Source organism: Ranitomeya variabilis, chromosome 3 (assembly GCF_051348905.1).
Source record: "Ranitomeya variabilis isolate aRanVar5 chromosome 3, aRanVar5.hap1, whole genome shotgun sequence".
NCBI classification, from domain to species: domain Eukaryota; kingdom Metazoa; phylum Chordata; class Amphibia; order Anura; family Dendrobatidae; genus Ranitomeya; species Ranitomeya variabilis.
In genome coordinates, this window is record NC_135234.1 from 738265605 (window position 1) to 738292850 (window position 27246).

Sequence of the window (27246 nt, forward strand, 5' to 3'; positions counted from 1 at the left end):
GGCTTTTTTAGATGTTTTTTTAGCAAAGTCCAGTCTAGCCTTTTTCTTCTTGATGCTTATGAGTGGCTTGCACTGTGCAGTGAACCCTCTGTATTTACTTTCATGCAGTCTTCTCTTTATGGTAGATTTGGATATTGATACGCCGACCTCCTGGAGAGTGTTGGTCACTTGGTTGGCTGTTGTGAAGGGGTTTCTCTTCACCATGGAGATTATTCTGCGATCATCCACCACTGTTGTCTTCCGTGGGCGCCCAGGTCTTTTTGCATTGATGAGTTCACCAGTGCTTTCTTTCTTTCTCAGGATATACCAAACTGTAGATTTTGCCACTCCTAATATTGTAGCAATTTCTCGGATGGGTTTTTTCTGTTTTCACAGCTTAAGGATGGTGAACTCAGGAGAAATTGCCCAACAAATTTTAGGATCCATTTTATCCTGTTGCCAATGTAAAAATGAAAAAATTGAGGCTAAAAAATTTTTTTGTGAAAAAAAAAAAAGACTTTTTCATTTTTATGGATCAATTTGTGAAGCACCTGGGGGTTCAAAGTGCTCACTATGAATCTAGTTAAGTTCCTTGGGGGGTCTAGTTTCCAAAATGGTGTCACTTGTGGGAGAGCTCCAATGTTTAGGCACACAGAGGCTCTCCAAACGCGACATGGTGTCCTCTAACGATTGGAGCAAATTTTTCATTCAAAAAGTCAAATGGCGCTCCTTTCCTTCCGAGCTCTCCCGTGTGCCCAAACAGTGGTTTCTGACCACATATGAGGTATTGGTGTACTCAAGAGAAATTGCCCAACAAATTTTAGGATCCATTTTATCCTGTTGTCCATGTAAAAATGAAAAAATTGAGGCTAAAAAATTTTTTTTGTGAAAAAAAGGACTTTTTCATTTTTACAGATCAATTTGTGAAGCACCTGGGGGTTCAAAGTGCTCACTATGCATCTAGATAACTTCCTTTGGGGGTCTAGTTTCCAAAATGGGGTCACCACTTGTGGGGGGAGGTCCAATATTTAGGCACACAGGGGCTCTCCAAACGCGACATGGTGTCTGCTAAAGATTGGAGCCAATTTTTCAGTCAAAAAGTCAAATGGCGCTCCTTACCTTCCGAGCCCTGTCGTGCGCCCAAGCATTGGTTCCCCCCCACAAATGGGGTATCGGCGTACTCAGGACAAATTGTATAATAACTTTCGGGGTCCACTTTCTCCTTTTACCCTTGGGAAAATAAAAAAAAATGTTGCTAAAAGATCATTTTTGTGACTAAAAAGTAAAATGTTCATTTTTCACTTCCATGTTGCTTCTGCTGCTGTGAAACACCTGAAGGGTTAATAAACTTCTTGAATGTGGTTTTGAGCACCTTGAGGAGTGAATTTTTTAGCATGGTGTCACTTTTGGGTATTTTCAGCCATATAGACCCCTCAAACTAACTTCAAATGTCAGGTGGTCCCTAAAAAAAATGGTTTTGTAAATTTTGTTGTAAAAATTAGAAATTGCTGGTCAAATTTTAACCCTTATAACTTCTTTGCAAAAAAAAAATGTTGTTTCCAAAATTGTGCTGATGTAAAGTAGACATGTGGGTAATGCTATTTATTAACTATTTTGTGTCACATAACTCTCTGGTTTAACAGAATAAAAATTCAAAATTTGAAAATTGCTAAATTTTCTAAATTTTAGCCAAATTTCCGATTTTTTCACAAATAAACGCAAAATTATCAACCTAAATTTACTACTAACATGAAGCCCAATATGTCACGAAAAATTAATCTCAGAATCGCTAGGATCCGTTGAAGCGTTCCTGAGTTATTACCTCATAAAGAGACACTGGTCAGAATTGCAAAAAACGGGCAGGTCGTTAAGGTCAAAATAGGCTGGATCATGAAGGGGTTAAAATTCATTGTGGAAATGTCTATAACCAAAATTAGAAAAATGTTGTCTGTGTCCAAATATATATGGACTTAACTGTATATCCTAATTTGATAATATAATATATCTGCTTAGTTCTCTTCTTAACCTTTTATTTCATTGTTAATTTATGATTAATATCTTTCTTCAGTGAAATATTTCTGCATTACTAAGATAGGAGATGACAGTTGGTGTTTATAAGAGTCTATGGAGGAGGGAGGAGGGCAAGGGACCTATAGGAAGAAACAGACTTTCATCCACAGGTTCTGAGAGTTAAGCTTCAAGGCCACGGTCACACATTCAGTATTTTATCAGTCTAAGCAGACAACGAATGACCAAGCAAATATGGGGTGAAATAATTGGTGCAAAGCATGTAAAATTGTGCATCATGAGGAGCTATGGGGCTGCAAAGAACCGATATATTGTACTGTATTTTCTTGTATATATATAAACACACATTTGTTTTCTGAGAAAATGATCCCCCACCCCATAAAAAATCAATTCCCGTATGAATCAACACTATAGAAGCTGACTTTTATGGATACATTGCAATTTTGTAACATAGGAAACTGTATTTGGCTTTGCAAATTTTTGCAAGGTAAGGTCAAAGCCGATCTCACATTGTAGAGCAGGGACGTAACTCTAGAGAATGCAGACGTACGATTACACCCAGGTCTCCTAGTCTAGGGGGGACCAAAAAGGTCCATTTGGCCCATAGGAGAAGACTGAAACTAGATGTTGATGACACCGTGGTGAGAATGTGTAGAATTTCTGTACCGGTCACCAGAGAAGCAAAGAAAATGGCACAACCGTACTGGATATCTGGGATCCATATTCATGTAAAAAATAAAGAATAAAAATAAAAAATATGGATATACTCACCCCTCCGACGGACCCTGGCTCTCAACGGTGCAAGCGTCTGCCTCCGTTCCTAAGAATGCAGTGAGTGAAGGACCTTCGATGACGTCGTGGTCACATGAGCGGTCACGTGAGCGGTCACGTGACCGTGACGTCATCGCAGGTCCTTCACTCACTGCATTCTTAGGAACGGAGGCAGACGCTTGCACCGTTGAGAGCCAGGGTCCGTCGGAGGGGTGAGTATATCCATTTTTTATTCTTTATTTTTTACATGAATATGGATCCCAGGGCCTGAGGAAGAGTCTCCTCTCCTCCAGACCCTGGGAACCACACGCCGTATAAGATGACTGGGCGTATAAGATGACCCCCGTCATATACGGCGAGTATATCCCAAATTCCATATTTTATATGGAAAAGTTGGGGGTCGTCTTATACGCCCAGTCGTCTTATACACCAGAAAATATGGTAGTTCTTCTAAGCTCTATGCAGAAACAGGAAGTCTTTTTTACCTGCATGAGTCATCACTAAGGATGAGCGTGCATCCCAGTCACTGTAATGCTGTAGCCATCTTGGTAGTGGCATTACTCTAATTGGCTGGCTACATTATCTTATCAGAGGTTATGAAAGGACAGGCGCCGCCGCACTCGGCTCACTGATGCCATTGCACAGCTCAGGGACAGTTCTGATCAGAGGGATAGAGCAGCTATCCAGGCCTGTGTGTACACAGATTAACTAATCAGAGACCTCTAATTTTGATACTGGTGCTGATGCTGAACCACCAACAGTCTTTCTAAGGGCTCATCTTGTGCTTTGCTGTTTGTATTCGATACATTCTACATTTAGCCTAGGGACAGTTGCAGGAGCAGGGAGAGTGGCAGAATACAGCCTCTAGGCAGGGCTTAGGGCTTTGCAGTCCATTACTAAATATATACTGTATCTGCTGCATATGACCAGACTTCTTGGGGGCAAGAAAAAATTGTCATCCATAGAGTATTACATGCTTTGTTTTACGTTTCGGTGGTACATAAAGAGTTCAAATTTTTTTCTGTATTCATTTTGTCATCCATAGAGGGCTACTCTAAAAGTCAAACAATGCTCCTTCCCTTCCGTGCTCTGCCTGGCACCCAAACAGTAGCTTTTCCCCACATATGGGGTATCGGCATACTCGGGAGAAATTGCACAACAAATTTTGTGGTCCATTTTCTCCCATTACCCTTGTGAAAATAAAAAAATTGGGACTAAAGTAAAATTTTTGTGAAAAAAGGTGAGTTCATTTTTACCTTCCACATTGCATTAATTCGTGCGAAGCATATGAAGAGTTAAACTTCTTTGAATGTGGTTTTGAGGACATTGAGGGATTCAGTTTTTAGAATGGTGTCATTTTGGCGTATTTTCTGATACCCTGATGAAGCCCTGCTATGTGTAGCACAGTAGATCAGACGATTGCAGCTTCAGATCGCCTAAGGAGATTATTGAAGCAACTAAAAAGTAAAAAAAGTTTTAAAAAATATTTTAAAAAAATGTAAAACAAAATGAGTTCAAATCACTAGGGTTGAGCGACTTTTGCTTTTTTTGAATCGAGTCAGGTTTCGTGAAACCCGACTGTCTCGAAAGTCGGATCGTGTGAAATCGGCCGATTATTGTGAAAAGCCGGGGGGCCGACCGAAACACGAAACCCAATGCAAGTCAATGGGGATTTTTTTTTTCTCCTCCTCCTCCTCCTCCTCCTCCTCCTCCTCCTCTCTCCTCCGTCCCTGCAAAGTTTGTGTTTCACTGTGCAAATCGCTATATCCCAAATGTTAAGATGGCGGTTTTACCCCCTGTGACGCCGCACAAAGCAAGCCGGAACATATGTCATCACGCTGCCCACACTCCTTCATTGGCTGAAAAAATGGCGGGGAAAGCGTCATTTGAAACGCGGCTTTGGCGCGAAGATCGCCGACCGCATGGCCGATCCCACAGTGGGATCGGGTCGGGTTTCATGAAACCCGACTTTGCTGAAAGTCGGCGACTTTTGAAAATGTCCGATCTGTTTCGCTCAACCCTACAAATCACCCCTCCTGTTACCCCATCAAAATAAAACAATAAAAAAAATTGATACTTGTCTCAGAAAATGGCAAAATAAACTTTGGAACTTTTTTTCACAACTTAAATAAAAAATAATCTTAACATGTTTAGTATATGTGTACTCGCACTACCTGGTCAGTTTTACCATGTAGTGAACATAGTAAATAAAACCCCAAAAAAACATTTGTGTAGTTGCTTTTTTTTTGCAATTTCACCGCATTTGAATTTTTTTGGGGGGTTGAATCAATGGTGTCAATCAAAAGTACTACTCCTCCCGCAAAAATTAATCCCTCCTATGGCAATATTGATGGGGAGAAAAAAAAAAAAAGTTATGGCTCTGGGAAGAAGGGCGCAAAAACAGAAAAAGCAAAAATGGAAAATCACATGGTGGTGAAGGGGTTAATGTCTGATCAATGGGGAGTAAGACAACTGGCACACCCGCTGATAAACTGTTCCCGGTGTTGGCGGTGGCCAGAACTGCTCAGTTACATAACTGGACAGCACAGCTCTGTTGACTGTATAGTGCTGCACATCCGCCATGGTGAAATCAGTAGAGGGCGGATGTGCAATACCGGTCCGCGGCCACTATTCCATCGACTGTGCTGTATGGTGAAGCCCCGGAACTGAGCAGCTCCAGCCACCAATAGCGGGGACAGCTGATTGGTGGGTGTGCCATATGTCGCACCCCCACTGATCAGACCTTGATGACCTATCCTAAGGATATGCCATTGGTGTTAATTTCCCAGAAAACCTCTTTAATGATAAAGTGCAAAATGTGCATTATTTATTTATTTTTTTAAATCATTTTCTTTCGCAATTGTGTTGATTTTTTTTAAATTATTTTATTATTTTATTTCTAATTATCATATACTTATTATATACATTTTTCTCGTGTGGCATAATAGAATTCTTACTAAAAATTAGACAATATTTTTATAATTAAAAAACAAAAAATTATAAATGCTATTTTCCTGGGAGAGGGGGTTATTTTTCCCAAGGTTACCGTGAGTGGTAAACTGGTAATATTTGGACCGTTGTTTGCCCTTCACACAGAATGCACCATTTGTTAATAAGATCTGGAGCTCATTAACCTCTGGCAATGATATCCATGGTAACAATCCCCTAAAGAATGTTTTACATTCATAATTAACCCATCTCTACTTACTGTTATGGTCTTACTGAAGAGAGAACTGGGATTTTGCAATCTGTGTCCATTGGGAGAAGTCGGTTTATTTAGAGCTTCGTTTTTTCTACCTTTTTTGGCTGATGAGCTGATATATTGCAATTTGCAGTTTTTGGAAATGCGTTTTATTGGCAGCTACAGTATGAAACGTTAGATGGAGGTTCGTATTAGGAAAATGAAACGCTGCTCCTGACACCTTCTTTGAATTTTAATCCGAGACACCAATTACTGAACATGTTTTACAGTCTAATACAAGATGGACATTAGATTAAATTCAGAATTAAAGGAAACCTTCATTTCCCAATCGACAGATCTGCATATAATTTTTTTTGTAATATCTTCAAGTTACTGGATTTCTTCTACAAGCGAATTTACTGTGTTAAAAAGATAATGATAATAGGAATGAGAACATTTAAAGGGAATCTGTCGGCAGGATGAACCCTCCTAAGCCGTTTATATGGATATGTAGGTCATAGGAAGCTGAATAAAATGACACCTTGATATCTGCGATCCGATGTTTTATTCCAGAGAAATCCAAATTTTTCTTAATATGTAAATGTGCTGATAAGAGCTATGTGCCGGACATAGATCTCCCTGAGAATCTGCCTCCAGAGATTATTATAAATGCAGGGGAGGTGTAACCAGTGTGAGACATGTAATAACTGACAGTCTGCTCTCCTGATCTACATGTCTCACACTGGTAACGCCTCCTTTCATTTAAAATAAGCTCTGGAAGCAGATTTTCAGGGAGACCTATGTCTGAAAAATTTAGATGTCTCTGAAATAAGACATCTCAAGGTATAATTGTATTCAGTTTCCTATGACCTACTGTGCATGTCCATATAGATGGCTTAGGAAAGTTGATCCTACAGACAGATTCCCTTTACAGTTAAAATTAATTAACTTTACAAAAAATTTTTTTTTTAAATCCACTTTTATTTTTATCTCTAAGCTGCGAGTAAGTTAAGGAGCGGCACTCAATGTCAAGAAGCAGCTGCAAAAGCAACCAGGATTTAAGAATAAATAAAAAAGATACAAGTCTACCATTACCCTTGTGACTGAAGCATAATATTAACCCTATATAATTTAGTTGGGTTCTCAACATAGGGTTAAATTTCATTCACCGCTCTATAAAATGAAAATAGGAGACCTAAAACGGCATCAATGGTGGATCTAGCTACACTCTTCAACACGGAAATTACTTCACCGAGAAGGAAAGTCGTGGCATCACGGAAACCACAGGATCGTGTCATGTTGGTGATCTGCAAATGATGAAAAAACGGAAAGAACATTTTGAAAATATGATATCTCGATTTATTTAGTATCTAGTATGAGCACGACATGCAGAAATACATGTGCTTGCACTCCTTGGCTGCTATCAATGAGCACATTTGCATATCATTAACATATCTATCCATCCCGTGATTACCATGATTCCATTACTTTTCCTTCTTGGTGTTGCGATTTCAATGTTGAGGAGTGTAGATTTAAAAAAAAGCAAAGAGAGGTCTCATACCTGATGAAGCTGATGTACTTACTCTGACAATTCATGGCACACTAGTTGTACAATCTTGATATTAGGATTTTTTTTATTTTGCTTGCTTATATTCTGCAGCACTTTACAGACATTATCACCGTTCCTATTAGGGTTCACAATTCAAATTCCCCATCAGTATGTCTTTGGATTGTGGGAGAAACTAGACTAAGCCGACGCAAACACGGGGAGAACATACAAATGTTGCAGGTATTGTCTTTGGTGGGATTTGAACCCAGGACTCCAGTGCTACAACTGAGCCACCGTGCTAAGAACAGGTTCCACTGATGCATGTCATTCAAAAGATAGTAGGAATATGCCCTATAAATTTGGACAGCATGTAATTACAACGGACACTCCAATACTATAAATCCTACAACAAACCTTGGAGTAAATAGTCCCAAAACATTTACAGTAACAATAATTCTTATTCACATTAATATTAGCAAAAGATCACATACAGACTTACATAACAAGGTCCAGACAGAGTTAGTGTACAGAGGACATAGCACACTGTAGTTGCAACACGGGTTCCATGAGCAGGTCACTTAAGAATATATATACTGTTACAATCCTCAAAAAAACTGCATAGTGCATAGTAAAGTGCAAGAATATGTAGTGTTAAAGCCTCCAGATAGATAAATCTCTATATGGCCCATAATATATCCATGGCCAGAAAGAGGTAAAGTAATAAAGACATGCTAATCTTACCCATTAAGTATGTGCCAGTGTGTGTCCAGCAGCCCCGACGCGCGTTTCACGTTGGGCTTCCTCGGGGGGCTGAGCCACCGTGTTGTATGATGAGAGTCCAGCTACAAAATGTGAAAGCTCTAGAATCCAAGTATATTCAGTCTCCATCCACCCAGTGGACATCTGCAGCTTGTACTGAACAGTGAGAAATCAGCAACAGGGAGGAACTGTCAATCAAGCTAAGTGGGTGGTCATTCAGGAAGGTGGGACACTGAGAAGCTGTAGTTCAGGATAAGTGGGTGAAGATTAAAGATAAACTTTCATAAATGATTATATCACCATTCTGACATAGTTTATCAAAGTAAATACACCAGCCCCATCAGGGTTAAGAATGATATAATAATGCAGACAATTGGCATTGTGGAATTTATTGACAGATTCACGTTAAATGGTTTGCTCATTAAATATTATATTTATCTGTGTGATTAGGCAAAACATGTCTGTAAATATGGGTTGCCACAATGATTACATTTCTTTAAATCTTCCGAGCAGAGTATGCCCCATAGCCTAGAAGAGATCATTTACATAAAGTGATTGTCAACAATAAGTCATTTGATATAAGGCATACAGGTAGGACATTTTTCATCAGTCTGTAACCTGTATGCCCATACTAATAGTTTAGTTTTAAAGATGTCTACATCTGTAACAATTGTTTCCCAATAGTGTTTATTTAATGCATCCTGTGGTGTCAGGGATAATCCACTTTCAGTGCACCAGTCCTGATTACCTGGTCTGTACAATAACAGGAAGCGCCCTACTGGGAGGGGAAGGATACGCAGCTACTAAGCATGTGCGACCACAAGCGCTGGGCAACTTAGGTGGGGATCAAAAGAACATTCAGAGATCCCTCTGCTTATTAAAATACATACAGAAAATCAACACTTTTTTGAAAACCTAATATTTATTGAAGACAGTTCAGATAATTTGTGACCTTTCAATACATCGCACAAACTTTTCTCCAACTGTCTGTATATAACATTTAGAGAACCAGAGATCAATACACGTCAGAAATGAAGGAGTCGTAAGTCCTTAATAGAATAAAAAAAACATTAAAAACAAACGAAACAGTTTAGTGTACACTAAAATATATAATATATAAAGTATATTAAAGTTAATTACCCCCTGCCGCTTATTTGCTGGCTGCAGCCAATCACTGTTCATATAAGGAAGCATGGAGACTGATTGGTGGGAAGAAGAATGGTGGGAAACTGGTAAGGGGAGTACAGTTTTTCTTTCATTTTTTGGCTATTTTTTTTATTTTTGGTGGTCGTCCCTTCATCTTAGTAGTTGACAGCTATAATTAAATTCAAGGTAAATGGCAATCATATTAGTGATATTCCTAGGCAATTGCATCCATTTTTAGATGCTTCTCCTCTATGTATAGTAGGTGTGTGCAAAAGACCTACTAGGATAGCAAATTATGAAAAGAATCAAGATAAAAAGGAGCTTGATACTTGCACCATCCGACATCTGGTATGGAGAAACACTGGTGCATGCTGGGTGAAATAGTTGTCGAAGCAGTTGGCCAACGTCCAGCAAATAGTGTGCGGCTAATAATTGTGCCACCCTATGTGCATTAGATTCTCTCAAGATGGCTTACACAGTGCAAATTTGGGGCAGATTTTACTTGCAGATTTCTATACTTAATACATTTCGGCATCTCAAATTCTTGCAGATTTTCCTAACTTACCGTATTTTGCGGATTCTAAAATGCACCCCAAATTTTGGGGAGGAAAACAGGAAAAAAATGTTTTTTTAATAAAATTCTGCATGTTATTATAATCCGCTTTCGCACTAGCTTATCTGGGGGGGGGGGCAGGCAGCAGTGGTGGAGCAGGGGGCCAGGTGGCAGGGTCTCTGCTGGCAGGGGCAGAAGATGCTGCGGGCTCTAGGCTGGCTGGACAGGGTGTTTGGTGGCGGCAGGAGTTGGGCCATGGCTGTGGGCCCTAGGCTGGTACAGCACGGTGTTCAGTGGTACTGGGGCTCTGCCGTCATTTTGTGACAGCCTGGAGCCCCGCACCTTCCATACTTTCTAATACAGTGGAGTCTGGAAAAATGGCCACCTGAGGAGGCGCAAGCGCAATTGAGATTTCGGGAGCCAAGATCTGAGGAGATGAGATCTTGGTGCTGAGCTCTCAATTTACACACGCGCCGCTTCCAGTGGCCATTTTCTGGAGAAGAGTATGGAAAGTGCAGGACTCCGGGCTTTCACCCTGCCAAACACCTCACTGCGCCAGGCTCCTACCCTGCTGCCAAAAGCTTTAGGTAGCTGGTAAGCTTCACTGCAGCCACAATTATTGCATCTGGTAAGCTTCACTGTAGCCACAATTCAGATTATAAGACACACACCCATTTTCCCCACAATTTGGGGGGGGGGGAAAAGTGCGTCTTATAATTCCAAAAATATGATACTGATCTTTTTTATGTGCATTTTTTTTGGCAGATATGCACCAAAAATTCAGCAAAAACAATGTCAGGCCAAAGTATTAACCTGCAGATTTAGGATCCCCATTAAAATAAGTGGGTAAAATCTGCACCAAATCTGCAAAATAATATGATATGCTTGCAAAAACTCAACAAAAAACTATTTCCAGGTGGATTCTGCACAAAAAAAAGAGAAGCATGTGGATGAAATTAAGCTAGATCTTTCCACATTCATCGGACTGTAAAATGCAGCAAACTTTATGCACTGAAAATCTGAGTGGAAAATTGGTACCATATACAAAACATCTGAACCTTGCTTTCAAATCTTATGTTGGAGAAGGTGGAAGAATGTGCCTGGGAAACCTGTTTAAACTGGGATTTACTTACCGTATCTACATTAAGTAAATGGTCTGTCAGTGGTTGCCTGGCAGTGCTAAAATTGCTACCTTGGACAGACTTGACACAAGTCACTCTATTTAATAGGTCCCTGTGGGTTACTCCAGTTTTTTATCCTTTAACCCCTTTACAAAGATCTGGACTTACACAGGGACCCCTGAGTTGGTACCACAAATAAGCTGCTGGCTGGTGGCACAGGCCGACAGAAAGAATGGTCTGCTAGTCAGCTCCGGACTAGGAGGTCAGTGAAGAACAAAATACAGAAGACAGGAGAGTAGTCAAAAAATGGGGCCAAGTTCAAAAGCAGTGATGTCCATTGGGGATACAAGTAAGCTACACAGAAGTACACTGAAGCTAGTCAGATTATAACTGGCAGCAGGCAGCAGGATTTCAAGAGCTTAAATAGTTTACAGCCCTGCCCAGGCCACACAGCCAAGTCACTGGCAGAAGTTTACTCTCTATCTCCCAGCTTGGATGGATCTACAAGTCTCAGATGACATAGAACTAGCGTTGTCACCTTACAATTCCTGCAACAAAAGTGCAGCTCTGCCCAGCGACAGAATCAGGGACATACATTACATTTCACAATATAAGTACGACAAAACTAAATAATACTCAAATTCTACAGGAATAAATTATTTAAATGTCACAAATTAGTATTTGATATAAAAAAAAAATTGTTTTTTTTACAAAGGTTCTATTCTAAAGATTTTCTCTAAAATGTTTACTTAGGTTAATTAAGTTCTTGGCCGCCATCACACCATCCGTTCCACACCTCATTTTTTTTTTTGACATGTGTATCTACAGTTTTAGTTCGCACTCTGACTTGGTGAGTTTTTCTGTTAAATACTTCACGCTTTCCTTATAAATAGCTACACTGATCAAACTGAACCTGCTATATATTTACAAACACGAGAAACCGCTAAATTATTATCCCGTACTCAGCGATATATGTGAATCACATCTTGTGTCATCTGAAATGAGTTTTATAAATGGATATATCAATCAGCCATTCACTAGAAGAGTAATTAAAATGACAGTCCCTTTAAAGACTGCATTTTGACACGTGTTTAAGACTCTTTTAATTAGCACCTGAGAAGGCGAGATGCATCTTATTCATCAGGGTCATGTGTGATATTTATTCTGTGTTGCTAATGTTTAGACTGCCTGCAAAAGTTATAGGTTTTTATAGAGGTAAAGAGGACCTGTCTGCTCCCCTGACGTGTCCGTTTTAGTAAATGCCTGTATTCTTCATGGAATAACAATTCCGCAGCATATTTATTTAGAACTTTATTTTGTTCCTCCATGAAATATTTCAATATTTTGACATTTGGGTTTTACCGTACCCTCTATCCCTACTTGTGCCCTTACACAAATTGATACATTTCCAATCAACGCTGAAGGTTTTCATTTTTAACGGGTTGTCCACTGCTAACACAACCCCTTCTTGAGCACTATGTTGCCTCCAGTAAAATAATAACACCTATATTCACCTCCGGTGCTAATGCCATTCCCTTATTGTCGGTAATCCCGGGGATTGCATAACATTGTGATGTCATGCAATCCCTGCGGTCAAGCAGCACTGTCTTCTCTCTCTCCACTTTCGGACAAACCACATACATCCGGAAGAACTGAGAGTTGTGGCTTTCTCAGCTCCTGAGAACAGCGCCGGCACTGGAGTTGAGTATAAGTGCTAATATTTTACAAGGGGACAACATAGGGATTGAGAAGGGGCTGTCTGAGTAGTGGACAACCTTTTACAGTGTATCAATGATCAACATTCGTTCTCATTTTAAGATGGAAGAGGGAACATTGTGTTCAGTTTTTGGTCAACAGTGTACAAAAAATACATAATAGAGCCCGTTTAGGTTCAAAGTTGTACGATGGATGGGTGAACCATTGTTCTTAGATGATCAAAATTGGAGCTATTTAGTTAGAAGAAAGACAGTTGAAGGGTAACCCATTAATTATGTTTAATTATGTATTTGTGCCCAGTACTTTAAATATAAAAGGGAGGGTCAGCCTCTCCATCTAGAGGAAAGAAGATTTCACCATTATCAGTAGAGATTAGACAATTTGGCAAAATTTGATCTGCCAAATTTGCTTGAAATTGGTCAAGAAATTAATTTCACGTCAAATGTACTCAACGTGAATCGATTTGCCAGTAAAGGTGGTTTATTATACTACAAGGACTCTCCAGACTCAAGATCATAATACAAATAGAGGGTGTATAATTAAAAAACATTAAGATGACCATGCCCCTACTTCGTTAGCTTCTTTCCTTCCTCCCACCGGCTCCAGTCTTCTCTTACATCTTCACTTTTTGGTGCATTCTCTCAATGTCACGATGTCCGTTGCCCCGTAACATCATGACGTCACTCGACACTTAGTCAGTGCCGAATGCACTTAGAAATTTAGACAAAAAAAAAGACCAGAGTTGGGGTATGGAAATAAATCAACAGAACGCCAGGCAGGGAGGTGAGACTCTAATTAAGGGAAGGGTTGCAAAGTCGGTATATATTTTTTAATTCCCTTCTCAGCCCTAAAAAGAATCCAGCAAACCACCATTTTGTTTAATTTGAGCAAATCAAATAATATAAAATTTGGGTTGTGTTTGAGAAATTCAAAGCAATTTCAAATTGCCTCAAATCAATTTGCTTATCTCTCATTATGATGGATGAAGATTCTTTACTTTAAGAGCAGTGACACTACATACATGACTCTCTCCCATATGACATCAAAAAGGAACTGGACATCATTCTTGGATAAAAGTATATTAAAAATTACTATTACTAGATTTCGGAATTAATTCTAATTGACATATTTTCAGTAGGCTATTACTTTTTCAACCTAATAAACTACTTTTCCTATTATTTTATTTATTTATTTTTTCATTAAAACTTGCAGGTTATTTCTTTGTGACTCCAGATGTATAAAATATCTCTCTTTTTCCAGGATAGCTGTTCTTCCAGATGGAACTTTACGGATCTTAAATGCCTCTAAATCAGATGAAGGGAAGTACACGTGCCGTGGGGAAAATGTGTTTGGTTCTGCGGAAATTACAACAGTTGTGTCTGTTACAGGTAATGAGTTGTCTGATTCGGTAAAAGCCTAATTAAACCAGTGTTTCTTCCTTATGGATTCTTTAAATATGTAAATTATTTTAATGAGAGAATGAAGTAATTTTGGGTCACCTCATAGGACATAAGGCATATAACATATTAGAAGGGAAAAAAGGAGATTTTATTATGTTTATACTGCTCATAAATAATTGAAATTTTTTTAATTGATATCATAAAATAAAAAAAATGTGTAAAGTCTTCCATGTCTTAAAAAATCTGATGTGTTGGATATTGATGTGCGAGATAGTTTGTTACTGCAGAAGATGTTACTTCAAAGGCGTCAGTCAGAGTTTTATTCACTTCTCCCCACAGGAAAAAAAAACATGCATGCTTAGCTGAGCATGCATGTTTATGATTAATGAGAATCGACTGATGGCCAAACGAGCATTGGGCTGACAGCTATCTCATGAGTATTAATTAGGGATGTAGACCAACTCAAAAGCCAAACTGAACTTAAAAAGTTTGTCTAGGAGAATTTATTTTTTAATATAAGCCTATATCAACAGAGCAGCTCTTCCTCTTCCGCTCTGCTCTGTCAATGGGGCGTAACTGACAATGCCATACTGAGTGGCAGCTGGCTCTCCACAGTTAGGTAGCGGGAAGCCTGCTGTCAATCAGCATGACATTAGAAGTCACACCCTATCAACAGAGCAGCTCTTCCTCTTCCGCTCTGCTCTGTCAATGGGGCGTAACTGACAATGCCATACTGAGTGGCAGCTTGCTCTCTGCAGCTAGGTAGCGAGAAGCCTGCAGTCAATCAGCATGATGTTGGTAGGCACGCCCTATCAACAGAGCACTCTTCCTCTTCCGCTCTGCTCTGTCGATGGGGCATGACTGACAATGCCATACTGAGTGGCAGCTGGCTCTCTGCAGCTAGGTAGCGGGAAACCTGCTGTCAATCAGTATGATTTTGGAAGTCAAACCCTATCAACAGAGCAGCTCATCCTCCTCCACTCTGCTCTGTCAATGGGGCGTGACTGACAATGCCATACTGAGTGGCAGCTGGCTCTCTGCAGCTAGGTAGCGGGAAGCCTGCTGTCAATCAGCATGACATTGGAAGTCACACCCTATCAACAGAGCAGCTCATCCTCTTCCACTCTGCTCTGTCAATGGGGCGTGACTGACAATGCCATACTGAGTGGCAGCTGGCTCTCTGCAGCTAGGTAGCGGGAAACCTGCTGTCAATCAGCATGACTTTAGAAGTCAAACCCTATCAACAGAGTTTCTTTTCCTCTACCTCTCTGCTCTGTCGATGGGGCGTGACTGACAATGCCATACTGAGTAAGAAATATACTTGGCACTCAGGAGAAATTTGTAGCAAAGTTCAAAAGTAGATTTTTCAAAAGTAGATTTTTTTATTTTGGTGCATCCAGATCAACATATAAACGTTTTCGGTCTCGACAACTGAGACCTTCATCAGATATAGTTGTAAGAGCTGGAGACCAACAGTAGTGTATGAGGGTTACACACTAGGTGTATAGCCTGGGAACGGGAGCGCAGGGCGCCTGAGACAATGAAGGACAAAGAGAGACGCTTATAGCAGAGCGAGATACTCGCAGGGTAAAGAGCGCTGAGTGATGCTGCTGCCAGGGGCAGTGTGGACACTAGTGTGTAGTGTGTGGAGGTCACACACTGGGTGTCTAGCCTGGGAGCGGGAGCGCAGGGCGCCTGAAACAGTGGAGAGCAAAAGGAGGCGCTTGTAACAGGGCGAGATACTCGCAGGGTGAAGAGCGCTGAGTGATGATGCTGCCAGGGGCCGTGTGGGCGCTGCGCTGCTGGGTAGACGCTCCCGGGGCGTCTACCCAGCAGCGCAGCGCCCACACGGCCCCTGGCAGCATCATCACTCAGCGCTCTTCACCCTGCGAGTATCTCGCCCTGTTACAAGCGCCTCCTTTTGCTCTCCACTGTTTCAGGCGCCCTGCGCTCCCGCTCCCAGGCTAAACACCCAGTGTGTGACCTCCACACACTACACACTAGTGTCCACACTGCCCCTGGCAGCAGCATCACTCAGCGCTCTTTACCCTGCGAGTATCTCGCTCTGCTATAAGCGTCTCTCTTTGTCCTTCATTGTCTCAGGCGCCCTGCGCTCCCGTTCCCAGGCTATACACCTAGTGTGTAACCCTCATACACTACTGTTGGTCTCCAGCTCTTACAACTATATCTGATGAAGGTCTCAGTTGTCGAGACCGAAAACGTTTATATGTTGATCTGGATGCACCAAAATAAAAAAATCTACTTTTGAAAAATCTACTTTTGAACTTTGCTACAAATTTCTCCTGAGTGCCAAGTATATTTCTTACTACATTTACGGGTTGGATCCCCAACTTGAGCACCTCCCTAAAGTCCTTGAGTGCCGTGGTCACCACTTTCCAAATGCCATACTGAGTGGCAGCTGGCTCTCCGCAGTTAGGTAGCGGGAAGCCTGATGTCAATCAGCATGACATTAGTAGACACGCCCTATCAACAGAGCAGCTCTTCCGCTCTGCTCTGTTGATATGGCGTGACTGAGTGGCAGCTGGCTCTCTGTACTTAGGAAGCCTGCTGTCAATCAGCATGACATTGGCAGTCACGCCCTAGCAAGAGAGCACAACAAAACACGAAGAGCTGCTCTGTTGATATTGAGCCGCTGAATTTCTGGTAGGAGCGGTCTGTGACTGCTCTGGGCCAGCAGAGATTGTCACCAGGCACAACAGACGGGTAGATAACATCTACCTACCTGTTAGTTTATAGGCCCATAGTAAAAACCAAAAAGGCCTGGATAAGTTGTAAGCATAAGTTAAAGGGGTGTTTCAAGATTTTTTTCTAAAATGGGATAAAATAATATAAAAAAACAGGTATCGACTGTTAACTTTCTCACCACTCCAGCACCGCTACTCAAGTGGTTCTCACTATTCTCAGGTTACTTCGGTGCAGCAGTCACATACTGTATATGCCCATGACCGCTACAACCACTCATTGGCCTCAGCAGTCTTTTACCGTACATACACCATTGAGCCCTGTGATTGCATGCAGCGTCATACGCTGTAGTCATGCAGCCTATCAACAAATACTGGGAAATACGATGGACAGGCAGTGCTGGAGCAGTGGTGGCTGAATAACACTCATTTTTTTATTTTAATAGTGGGCAAGCTTGAGGACTAGATTGATCCTAGAATATCCCTTTAACCCTGAATGCCTTTACAGAGGATTATAAGGTCAGGCTATCGCTATGACATCATATTTAGTTCAGCAAAATATCATTAAGGGCTTTCAGTGACAATGGTATTGGTACTTGTTTTTTATTTCTCTAGATACATGGCAGAGGCCAAATACATGTTCTTAGTAGAAGTGATCTAAAAATTTTATCTTCTCTCTATTGTGTATATATAGAACCTACAAAGATAGAGCTAACACCAAAAAGAACTGAACTGACTGTTGGGGAGAGCGTTGTTCTTAGCTGCAAAGCCATCCATGATCCCCTCCTTGAGATCAACTTCTTCTGGACTCTGAATGAACAGCCTGTTGATTTTGAAAAGGAAGACGGACATTTTGAAAGCATCAGAGCGGTAAGTAACTTTTGATTCTTGTAATTTCTAAAATATCACGCAAAGCCATTGGCGCTCCATTCTCATTGAACTAAGAACCCAATCTTTACTTTTCAAATTTTTCAAACAAAATACATTTTTCAAACAAAAAAACCCCAAACATTTATATGATCAGATCTTTTATTTACCTAAACCTGAGGTCCATCCTTGCAACAAATTTTGCAATTTGCTATGTAGTCTTGAATAAAAATTTCTTAAAATCTGTGCCTACAGCTGGTATGCTAACTTATGTGTTTCCATGGTTACAGACTACAAACAAACCTTGTGTAGTCTGTTCCTGCAGTCCTACTTACCCAGATCCGTCCTCTATTTTACACTAAAATATTGGATGTACATTAGCAACAAGATGATAAATGCAGGATCAGACTACACAATGCTCTTTTGTAGTCTGTAACCATGGAGACACATTATGCTACAAAAGAGCTGCAGGCACAGAACATTTTTAATAAATTACCAAATGGTTGTATAGGGGCAACTAGTGTTAAAGGGGTTAAACAAAACCCTGCCCCTAGATGCAGTTTGTTAAAAAAAACCCTACATTTTACTCACACCCCCCAGGTCCAGCGCAGAGTCTCTTCCATTGCTTCTAGTTTTTATTGCCTGCAGTGCTGATATCATTCAAACAACATTGTAGCCAATCAGTTATCTTAGCTGATCGCATAGAGCCATTCAGCTCAAAGATTGGCTGCAGCACTGTCAACATTAGTGCTGCAGCCAATCAGTGATTCTGCCTGACTGAGTTGGCAGTGTGAGATGCTCACTGATTGGCTGCAGAACTGTCAACATGACACTGGAATCGGAGAGGGTGAGTAAAGAGCAGTTTTCATTCCTTGGGACAGTGGTTTTCTGAAAACCCCTTTAAATTAGTAAACAGCTGCTGTCCCCTTTCATCTCCAGGCCAATGACTGTTAATTTTTTTTTTAATTCACTTTTTTTTATCTTTTCTAAAATGTTCTGTGCCATGACCATTTCCATGTATTTTGTCCTCACATTGAACGTCAGGCTATATACAGTACTGAATCCATTGAAAATGATAATTCTCTAAATTACCAAATAAGGGTCATAAAGCTAAATAATGATAAACCACCAAAGAACGAGCTTTAAACAAGAACCACAGTTAGAAGGAACAATTTTTATTTATCACAAAAACATATATAAAAACTCAGTAGGACTCTGGAGACCCACCCCCCGACGCGCGTTTCACACTGAAATGCTTCCTTCGAGGTTTACATTGTTTGTCAGCATTACCATGTTCTTATATTGTTTCCTTGTTATGCATATACCTATTTAATCATTTCAGGTGTACCCTCCTAGTTCCTTACCTGTGGTCGGTCTCACTTTTTTTAACATGTTTTTATATACTGTATGTTTTTATAATAAATAAAAATTGTACTTTTTAACTTTGGTTCTTGCTTAAAGCTCTTTCTTTGGTGACTTATATACAGTACTGAAGTAGGATTTAAAAACCAAACATTCTCAGCGCTTCATTTTAGGACATTGATTTTGACTTGATGCTTAGGAAGATTTGATGATAGAATTTCCAAGCAGATTGTAGAATTTTACTTCTTGAAATCTGGGTTTATCTAATCAAAGAAGGAAGAAATCAAGAAGAACGCTCCCTGGTTTCAACCAAACAGTCCGATTTGTAAACTTGTCACAGGTTCTACTTTGGGAAAAGTAAGAATAAATCTGAATGTGCTTCCTGGAATAAAGTCAGCACATTAAATGTTAGAAGATACTATTTCAATACCGGGAGATTGATCCGTATGCATGCTAACCTATCATTTACCACGCCAGGAGTAAGTGGAGAGCATTAAGATGGCGCATAAATTCTATATATTGCTCTTATTACTGTGTATTTTATGCACATTTGCATTTATATTATACTATGCTGGCAGATGCACACTTAACCTTGAGTGAGGAATGGACATAATATAAGCTTTCACAGGAGATATTACAGATAAGTCAGCGAGTATGTCTGTTATTTTAATGGCAATATTGAATCAGCCCCTAGTTAATGCATTGCGTCCTATGGATGCCTTTAATTTCTCGGCATTTCTGGGAACACCCTTTGCTTTTTCACTTTATTACTTTTCTTTATTTACATATTTAGCTCTCTCTTCATTTACATCAATTCCTTTGATGTCGTAGATAACTGAAAATCCTATTTCTTTTCCTACACAATTCTTAATGACCACAATAAACCCCACCCCATTTGTGAACACGCCCCCATAACTACTCGCCCACGCGCTTCTATGCAAATCTGTATAAACCACAGCTCTTTGGGATTCATTTACAGGAAAGTCTTGCAAAAAAAAATTTAAAATTAAAAAGACAGTACTATAGGAAATCATTGTGCCTATTAGTAAATTTTGTGTGGAAAAACAAACCAAAATGGATCAATCGAAGAACAAGTCTGGCTTCAAAGATCCTATAAAAACTGGAGTTTATTATGTAGATATTTAAAATAAAGAACAGAAGCATAAATGTCACAACCCCATGGGGGGGAAATAGTCAGGCAGACGCGTTTCAGATCACAGTGCCCATAGTCATTGCAATGGGTAGCACAAACCAACAATTGTTGCATTGGCTTCCCTTGACCTCCTTTACTTCAAGGCTTGGACCATGTTTTTACATGGGTTGGGTTTTTTTAGTTGGGGGAGAGGTTTGCTTTTTTTTCACCCAACTTTTGTTTTCTTGTCCCGTCCCTCCATCGGCTGATTGTTTATGTCTTTTGAATTAGCGGAGGGGAGAAATCTTAACACTGTAGCTTATCCGTCCAAACAACAAAAGGATCAAACTTCAGCTAAGCAATCGAGATGAGCAAAAAGATTAGAACTTCCCTAGTTTATCATCGAGCTTGGTCCTCCATACATCCAGACGAAGAGAGTGTTCACTTCCACTCTGGCAAACCTCTGCCAGACATACCGGATGCCTCTGCCACTTACTATGCCACAGTGTCATCAAGGCCTCACACAATGTTATAATTAGAGATGAGCGAATATGTTTGGAAAACGAACGCCGAATCCAAATTTGCCATATTCAGCCATATCGGTACCCAATTTGTGTCAAATTTACATTTGACGCTAGTTTCCGAACATATTCGCTCATATCTACTACTATTGACTCCAATGGCATTTGACTATGTTTGGCAAATATTGCAAACAGAATATTCACCGGCAATTGTAATCCGAACCGAATATTTAAAAATTTGCTCTCGTTATAATGTCCATTGTGCCACGAAGTCATGACATTGTGGAGGTCTAAAAAGCAGAAGAGGCATCCCAGATGCTATACAGAAGATTGCCGGTGTAGTTACATCTACACTGCCCTGGTCTGGCTGCCATGAATGATCAAACTGGACACCAGACCAGAATTGTTTGAATCTTCTTTGGTCATCTTTGCTGACAACGCTTCTTTAATGATGCCAGTGCACATGCAGTATGATACCCCACAGTCTCTCACACAGGATGTTACCCCGACAGCCTCCTACACAGTCTAATGCCCCCACAGCCTCTCGCACAGTATGAGACACCACAGCTTCTCACACAGTATGATTCCAACACTTCCCCTCACATAGTATGATACCCTCACGGCCTCTCGCACAGTATGATACCCCACAGCCTCTCACACAGTATGATGCCCCCACATCCTCTCACACAGTATGATGCCCCCACACCTTCTTACACAAAATAATGCACCCACAGCCTATCACACAGTATGATTCCCCCACAGCTACTCACGCAGTATAATGACCCCACAGCCTCTGACACAGTATAATGCCCCCACAGCCTCTCACATAGTATGATACTGCCACAGCCTTTTCTCAGTATAATGCCCCCGAAGCTCCTCACACAGTATGGTTCCCCCACAGTCTCTAACATAATATGATGCCCCTACAGCCCCTCACAATATGATGCTCCCACAGCCTCTCACACAATACAGTGTCCCCACACTGTCCTAGTACATCTCTGCTCGCTACTCCCAGGTTTTTATATTAGTCTCTGGTCATGTAATCTACAGGTCCTTTCAGCACCTTCAGGCATTACCGATGTCTTGAGGACACAGTTACAGTTGAAGTCGGATCGGGCCATACCCCCTATCTCCCTGGTCAGCTCTACAAATTCAAGAATGTATTGCTGGACCCAGGATATTTGGGAAATTTACATACACCTACTGCATAGCTGTCTTTAAGCAGTTCCAAAAATGATTGTAAAATTAGATACCCTTTAAAGTATTTTAGAAATGCAGTAAAATATAGGATTATGGCATTATGTTGCACTTCTGTAATATTCATAGGCTTGAATCTACCCCTTTAAGACAATGGTTGAAATGTAGAAAACTTACAAGAATTGAGTTCATTGCCGGCAGAGAACGTAGACTCTTCAACTTGCTCACATAAATGACATAGTAATTCCTTGCAACATTTTTGTTTATAAAGAGATTGTGAATGTGAATTTCTCAATTTATCAGACCATTCAGTGAGAGAGAGAGATTGTTTGTTCCTTTATATAGATTTTTTTTATTAAGTCTCTTCTCAAAAAGTCATCTAAATTATATATCTCTTGAATTGCAGTTTCACTTTATTGGCTTTCTCTCCAGATTTCTAAAAGTCTGTTATTATAAAGTTTTGCTTGTCTATTTTTCAATTTGCTAGGAGAAAAAAATAAAACAATTCTGCTCTCATTATCATTGAGTCAATGTTCTACCTACTGAAAGTAAAAAAGTAAAAAAAAGTCAAAACAAATGATAATATACTTAGTATATTTATTTATATACACGCCTTTTCAACCACTTAGAACCCCTTTTTTGGAACCCCAAAGTAAAAGCGTTTAATTTTAAGAGACTACCATGGGTTTTTCCAATACTTTGATATTTATGAGCATTTCTTGTATGATTACATGATTTGTGGCAGGACTAGTCCAAGGAATACGACACCCAACCAGATAGTGTTGGACTGAGATACCAAGGGTCCAACTGTAACATTGACACTGGGGGGCCACTGTTCATCTACATGCATATACTCTGTTACCCTTATTCATAAATTTGCCAAAATTTGCTAACTTGTATATAATAAGTGGAATAGTTTGTTAAATGAATGAGATGCTATCTTTGATTATACATAGTCAACTAAGTGTAATGATCATGTAAAAGGGTTGAGGGCCCACTTCTGCTCAGAGGCCCACCAGGGGATTTATCATTTCCCCTATGGACCAGTCCGAGCCTGCCGCCTGACTAGTACTGCCACATAAGCATATTCGGTGCTGCAGGATAAAAGTTAATTGATCCATAAAACTCCCTATCAGATTAAGCAATCATTCATCGCCCATACCATTAAAGCAAAGGTTGAGGACAGTTTGGAGACTTGATAGATTCTCTTTTTAGTAAAAAAAATTCACCCTATCCTGAATTCAATTTTTTTTGTGATTCACTTAATGTGAATTCAACAAACTGACGACCGACCACCATATTGCTGATGTGTAGAGGGTCAGAAAAAGGGTAAAAATATTTTTTTAAAAACCTCAACTCTGCTCACCAGAGCCACCACAGCAGTCCCTTGTATGTACCTCCACATGTCCCGCTGTTCTCTTCTTTCCTTTGGCACCATACATGCAACCTACTCTTCGGCTCTTCCTGTATCTTTTTTCTACCCAAGGACTTCTGACGCAGTGTAGGCCTCTGACATGAAAATGGCAGAATGTTTGTTGCGTGAGTCCAAAGTGAACTGGGTGGAGGAACAGACATGGAGAAGGCTGCTGCTATAGAACCAGTTAATGATAAGATTTATGTGATTTGCATTTTTTTTCACTCAATGTTTATTACACCCTGGTATCTACAGAGACTCCAGAGACTCCAGAGCATAATTGTAATGGGATTGTGTTAGTGTTCACCTGACTGTTCTAAAAATGGCAACCACAAATAGACTTGGCGCTAGCTATTCCAATTTAACAGAATCCAGAGGTTGCCTTGGTCAAACTTGTCGATTTTGGTGAGATTAGCGACTCATTTGATGTGTGTGGGACCTCCTGACTCTTCCTCAACAGATCATTCTTTTGTTCTCAGGTGATAAAAGCCATCACTAGAGGTTAAGGTAGCAGTTTTTCTCACCTCTTCCAAGCAAAAACAGATGAACGCTCAGGACAGTTATGTGCAGGGGAAGTCAGTTGAGACATTTGTTGGCAGAACAAACCTTCGGCCAAATGTACAGTATGGGCACCATAATAAGCCTACAAAGAATTAAGAAGGAAGGAATCATGTATCTTATACAGAATATTAGGTATTGCCTTGGGGAGTTGGATTAGGCTTTTTTTTATTTTTACACATATTTGCATACTTATGTATTATGTACTGCTACTTTTGTTATAATGCCTAACAGTTGTATGAAAAGTGTTTGACTAAATGGTCTAAAAATCATCTGCTTTGTTCTTCAAAAAATATTTTCATGGTTAATGTCATGACATTGTCTTCTTCCAACTTGTTTTTTGTCATCCTCTTCCGCTTGACCCGTCAGCTCTTCTATGAATCATTGTCAGATAGGTGGACTACTTATACTGTTATGGAACTGGTGGTTAGGAACACTTGGAATGGCCTGATAGGTAAACCAGAAATATAGGACAAGCTCTGGGGATGTGGGAACTTTACTGACCGCTACCCTGATCCTATCACACACACTATAGGCAGCCGTGGAGCGTACCTAACTCTCCCTAGACGCCTGTTGTGAATTTGGATTCTGGGCTCCCCCGGTGGCCGCTTGTGGAATTGGACTTGTCATCCTCTTTCCTGTTTCACCTGGTTCCATCAGTAGTGGGTGTCGCTATTTAAGCTCATTTCTCTGGTGGTTTCTTGCCGGTCAACAATGTTATCTGATGCCTCTCAGTGCTTGTTCCTGCTTCTGACAACTACTAGATAAGTTGGACTTTTGTCCATGTTTCATTTTGCCTATTTGTTCCAGTTCACAGCTGAAGTTTTGTTACTGTGTCTGGAAAGCTCTCGTTGATCAGGGATTGCTACTCTGGCGTTATGAGTTAATGCCAGAGTTTAAGGTAATCTCTGGATGGTGTTTTGTTAGTGTTTTTCTGCTGACCATGAAAGTATACTATCTGTCTTCTGCTATCTAGTAAGCGGACCTCAAATTTGCTAAGACTATTTTCCTGCTGCGTTTGTTGTTTCATCTGAACTCACCGTCATTATATGTGGGGGGCTACGGTCTTCTTTGGAATATTTCTCTAGAGGTGAGCCAGGTCTTATATTTCCATCTGCTAGCTATTTAGGTCTTAGGCCAGAGCTGGGCATCTAGCAATAAATAGGAAATGCTACCTGGCTATTTCTAGTTGCGCGGCAGGCTTAGTTCATGGTCAGTATAGTTCCATCTTCCGAGAGCTTGTCCCTCTATAGGCTTGCTATGATCTCTGCCCGCAGAGATCATGACAGTTTGACCGGCCAATAAAGTGTTAAAGACCCAGGTTGAGAAAGGAGAGTTATTAGAAGTCTGCTGGAATTTTTTTTTTTTTTTTTTTCCTCCAGTTTGCCTTGCTGCAGTCTTTTTTCTCTCTCTCCTCCTAATCTCTGTATTGCTCTGTGTGCACCTGACAATAATGGATCTTCAGAGTGTAACTGCGGGTTTGAATAATCTCATCACGAAAGTACAAAATTTACAAGATTTTGTGGTACATGCTCCAGTATCTGAGCTGAGAATTCCTTTGCCGGAGTTCTTCACAGGGAATAGAGCTAGCTTCCAGAATTTCCGAAATAATTGTAAGCTTTATTTGTCCCTGAAGTCTCGTTCAGCTGGAGACCCTGCTCAGCAGGTTAGGATTGTGATTTCCTTGCTCAGGGGTGACCCTCAAGATTGGGCCTTCTCATTGCCAGCAGGGGATCCTGCGTTGCGCGATGTGGATGCGTTTTTTCTGGCCTTGGGCTTGCTTTATGAGGAACCTCATTTGGAACTTCAGGCAGAAAAAACTTTGATGGCACTATCTCAGGGGCAAGACGAAGCTGAGGTTTACTGCCAAAAATTCCGTAAATGGTCTGTGCTTACTCAGTGGAATGAGTGCGCCTTGGCGGCAACTTTCAGAGAAGGTCTCTCTGATGCCGTTAAGGATGTTATGGTGGGGTTCCCTGTGCCTGCAGGTCTGAATGAGTCCATGACAATGGCTATTCAGATTGATAGGCGTCTGCGGGAGCGCAAACCGGTGCACCATCTGGCGGTGTCTATGGAAAAGACGCCAGAAAGTATGCAGTGTGATAGAATTCTGTCCAGGAGCGAGCGACAGAATTTTAGACGGAAGAATGGATTGTGCTTCTATTGTGGGGATTCTACTCATGTTATATCAGCATGCTCTAGGCGTACAAAGAAGCTTGATAAGTCTGTTTCCATTGGCACCATTCAGTCTAAGTTTATTTTGTCTGTAACCCTGATTTGCTCTTTGTCATCCATTGCCACGGACGCCTATGTTGACTCTGGCGCCGCTCTGAGTCTTATGGATTGGTCCTTTGCCAATCGTTGTGGTTTTGATTTAGAGCCTTTGGAGACTCTTATTCCTCTGAAGGGGATTGACTCCACCCCATTGGCTAATAATAAACCACAATACTGGACACAAGTAACCATGCGTATCAATCCGGATCACCAGGAGATTATTCGTTTCCTGGTGCTGTATAATTTACATGACGATTTGGTACTGGGATTGCCATGGTTGCAGTCTCACAATCCAGTCTTGGACTGGAGAGCAATGTCTGTGTTGAGCTGGGGATGTAAGGGTATTCATGGGGACTTACCTTTGGTTTCTATTTCGTCGTCCATTCCCTCTGAAGTCCCTGAGTTCCTCTCTGATTATCAAGACGTCTTTGACGAACCCAAGCTTGGGTCGTTACCTCCGCACCGTGAGTGCGATTGTGCCATAGATTTGATACCGGGTTGCAAATATCCAAAGGGTCGTTTGTTTAATCTGTCTGTGCCGGAACATGCTGCTATGCGGGAATATATAAAGGAGTCTTTGGAAAAGGGACATATTCGTCCATCTTCTTCTCCCTTGGGAGCTGGGTTTTTCTTTGTCTCAAAAAAGGACGGCTCTTTGAGACCATGTATTGATTATCGGCTTCTGAATAAGATCACTGTTAAGTACCAATACCCATTGCCATTGCTTACTGATTTGTTTGCTCGTATAGAGGGTGCTAAGTGGTTCTCCAAAATTGATCTTCGTGGGGCGTATAATTTGGTGCGGATCAGGCAGGGGGATGAGTGGAAGACCGCATTTAATACGCCCGAGGGCCACTTTGAGTATTTGGTCATGCCTTTTGGTCTTTCTAATGCCCCTTCAGTTTTCCAGTCTTTTATGCATGATATTTTCCGCGATTTTCTGGATAAATTTATGATAATATATCTGGATGATATTCTGATTTTTTCTGATGACTGGGACTCTCATGTCCAGCAGG

General features: G+C 40.7%; 1 protein-coding gene across 2 annotated transcripts in view; it reads left to right on the plus strand.

The window, feature by feature from the left end:
• Positions 1 to 27246, plus strand: part of CNTN5 (contactin 5) — a 2016448-nt gene that overhangs the window by 1706645 nt on the left and 282557 nt on the right. For both annotated transcript variants that reach the window (XM_077298468.1, XM_077298469.1), the window contains 2 exons: positions 14064 to 14191; positions 17600 to 17775. In XM_077298468.1, the coding sequence (XP_077154583.1) occupies positions 14064 to 14191; positions 17600 to 17775 (304 nt within the window). The remainder of the gene's footprint in view (positions 1 to 14063; positions 14192 to 17599; positions 17776 to 27246) is intronic.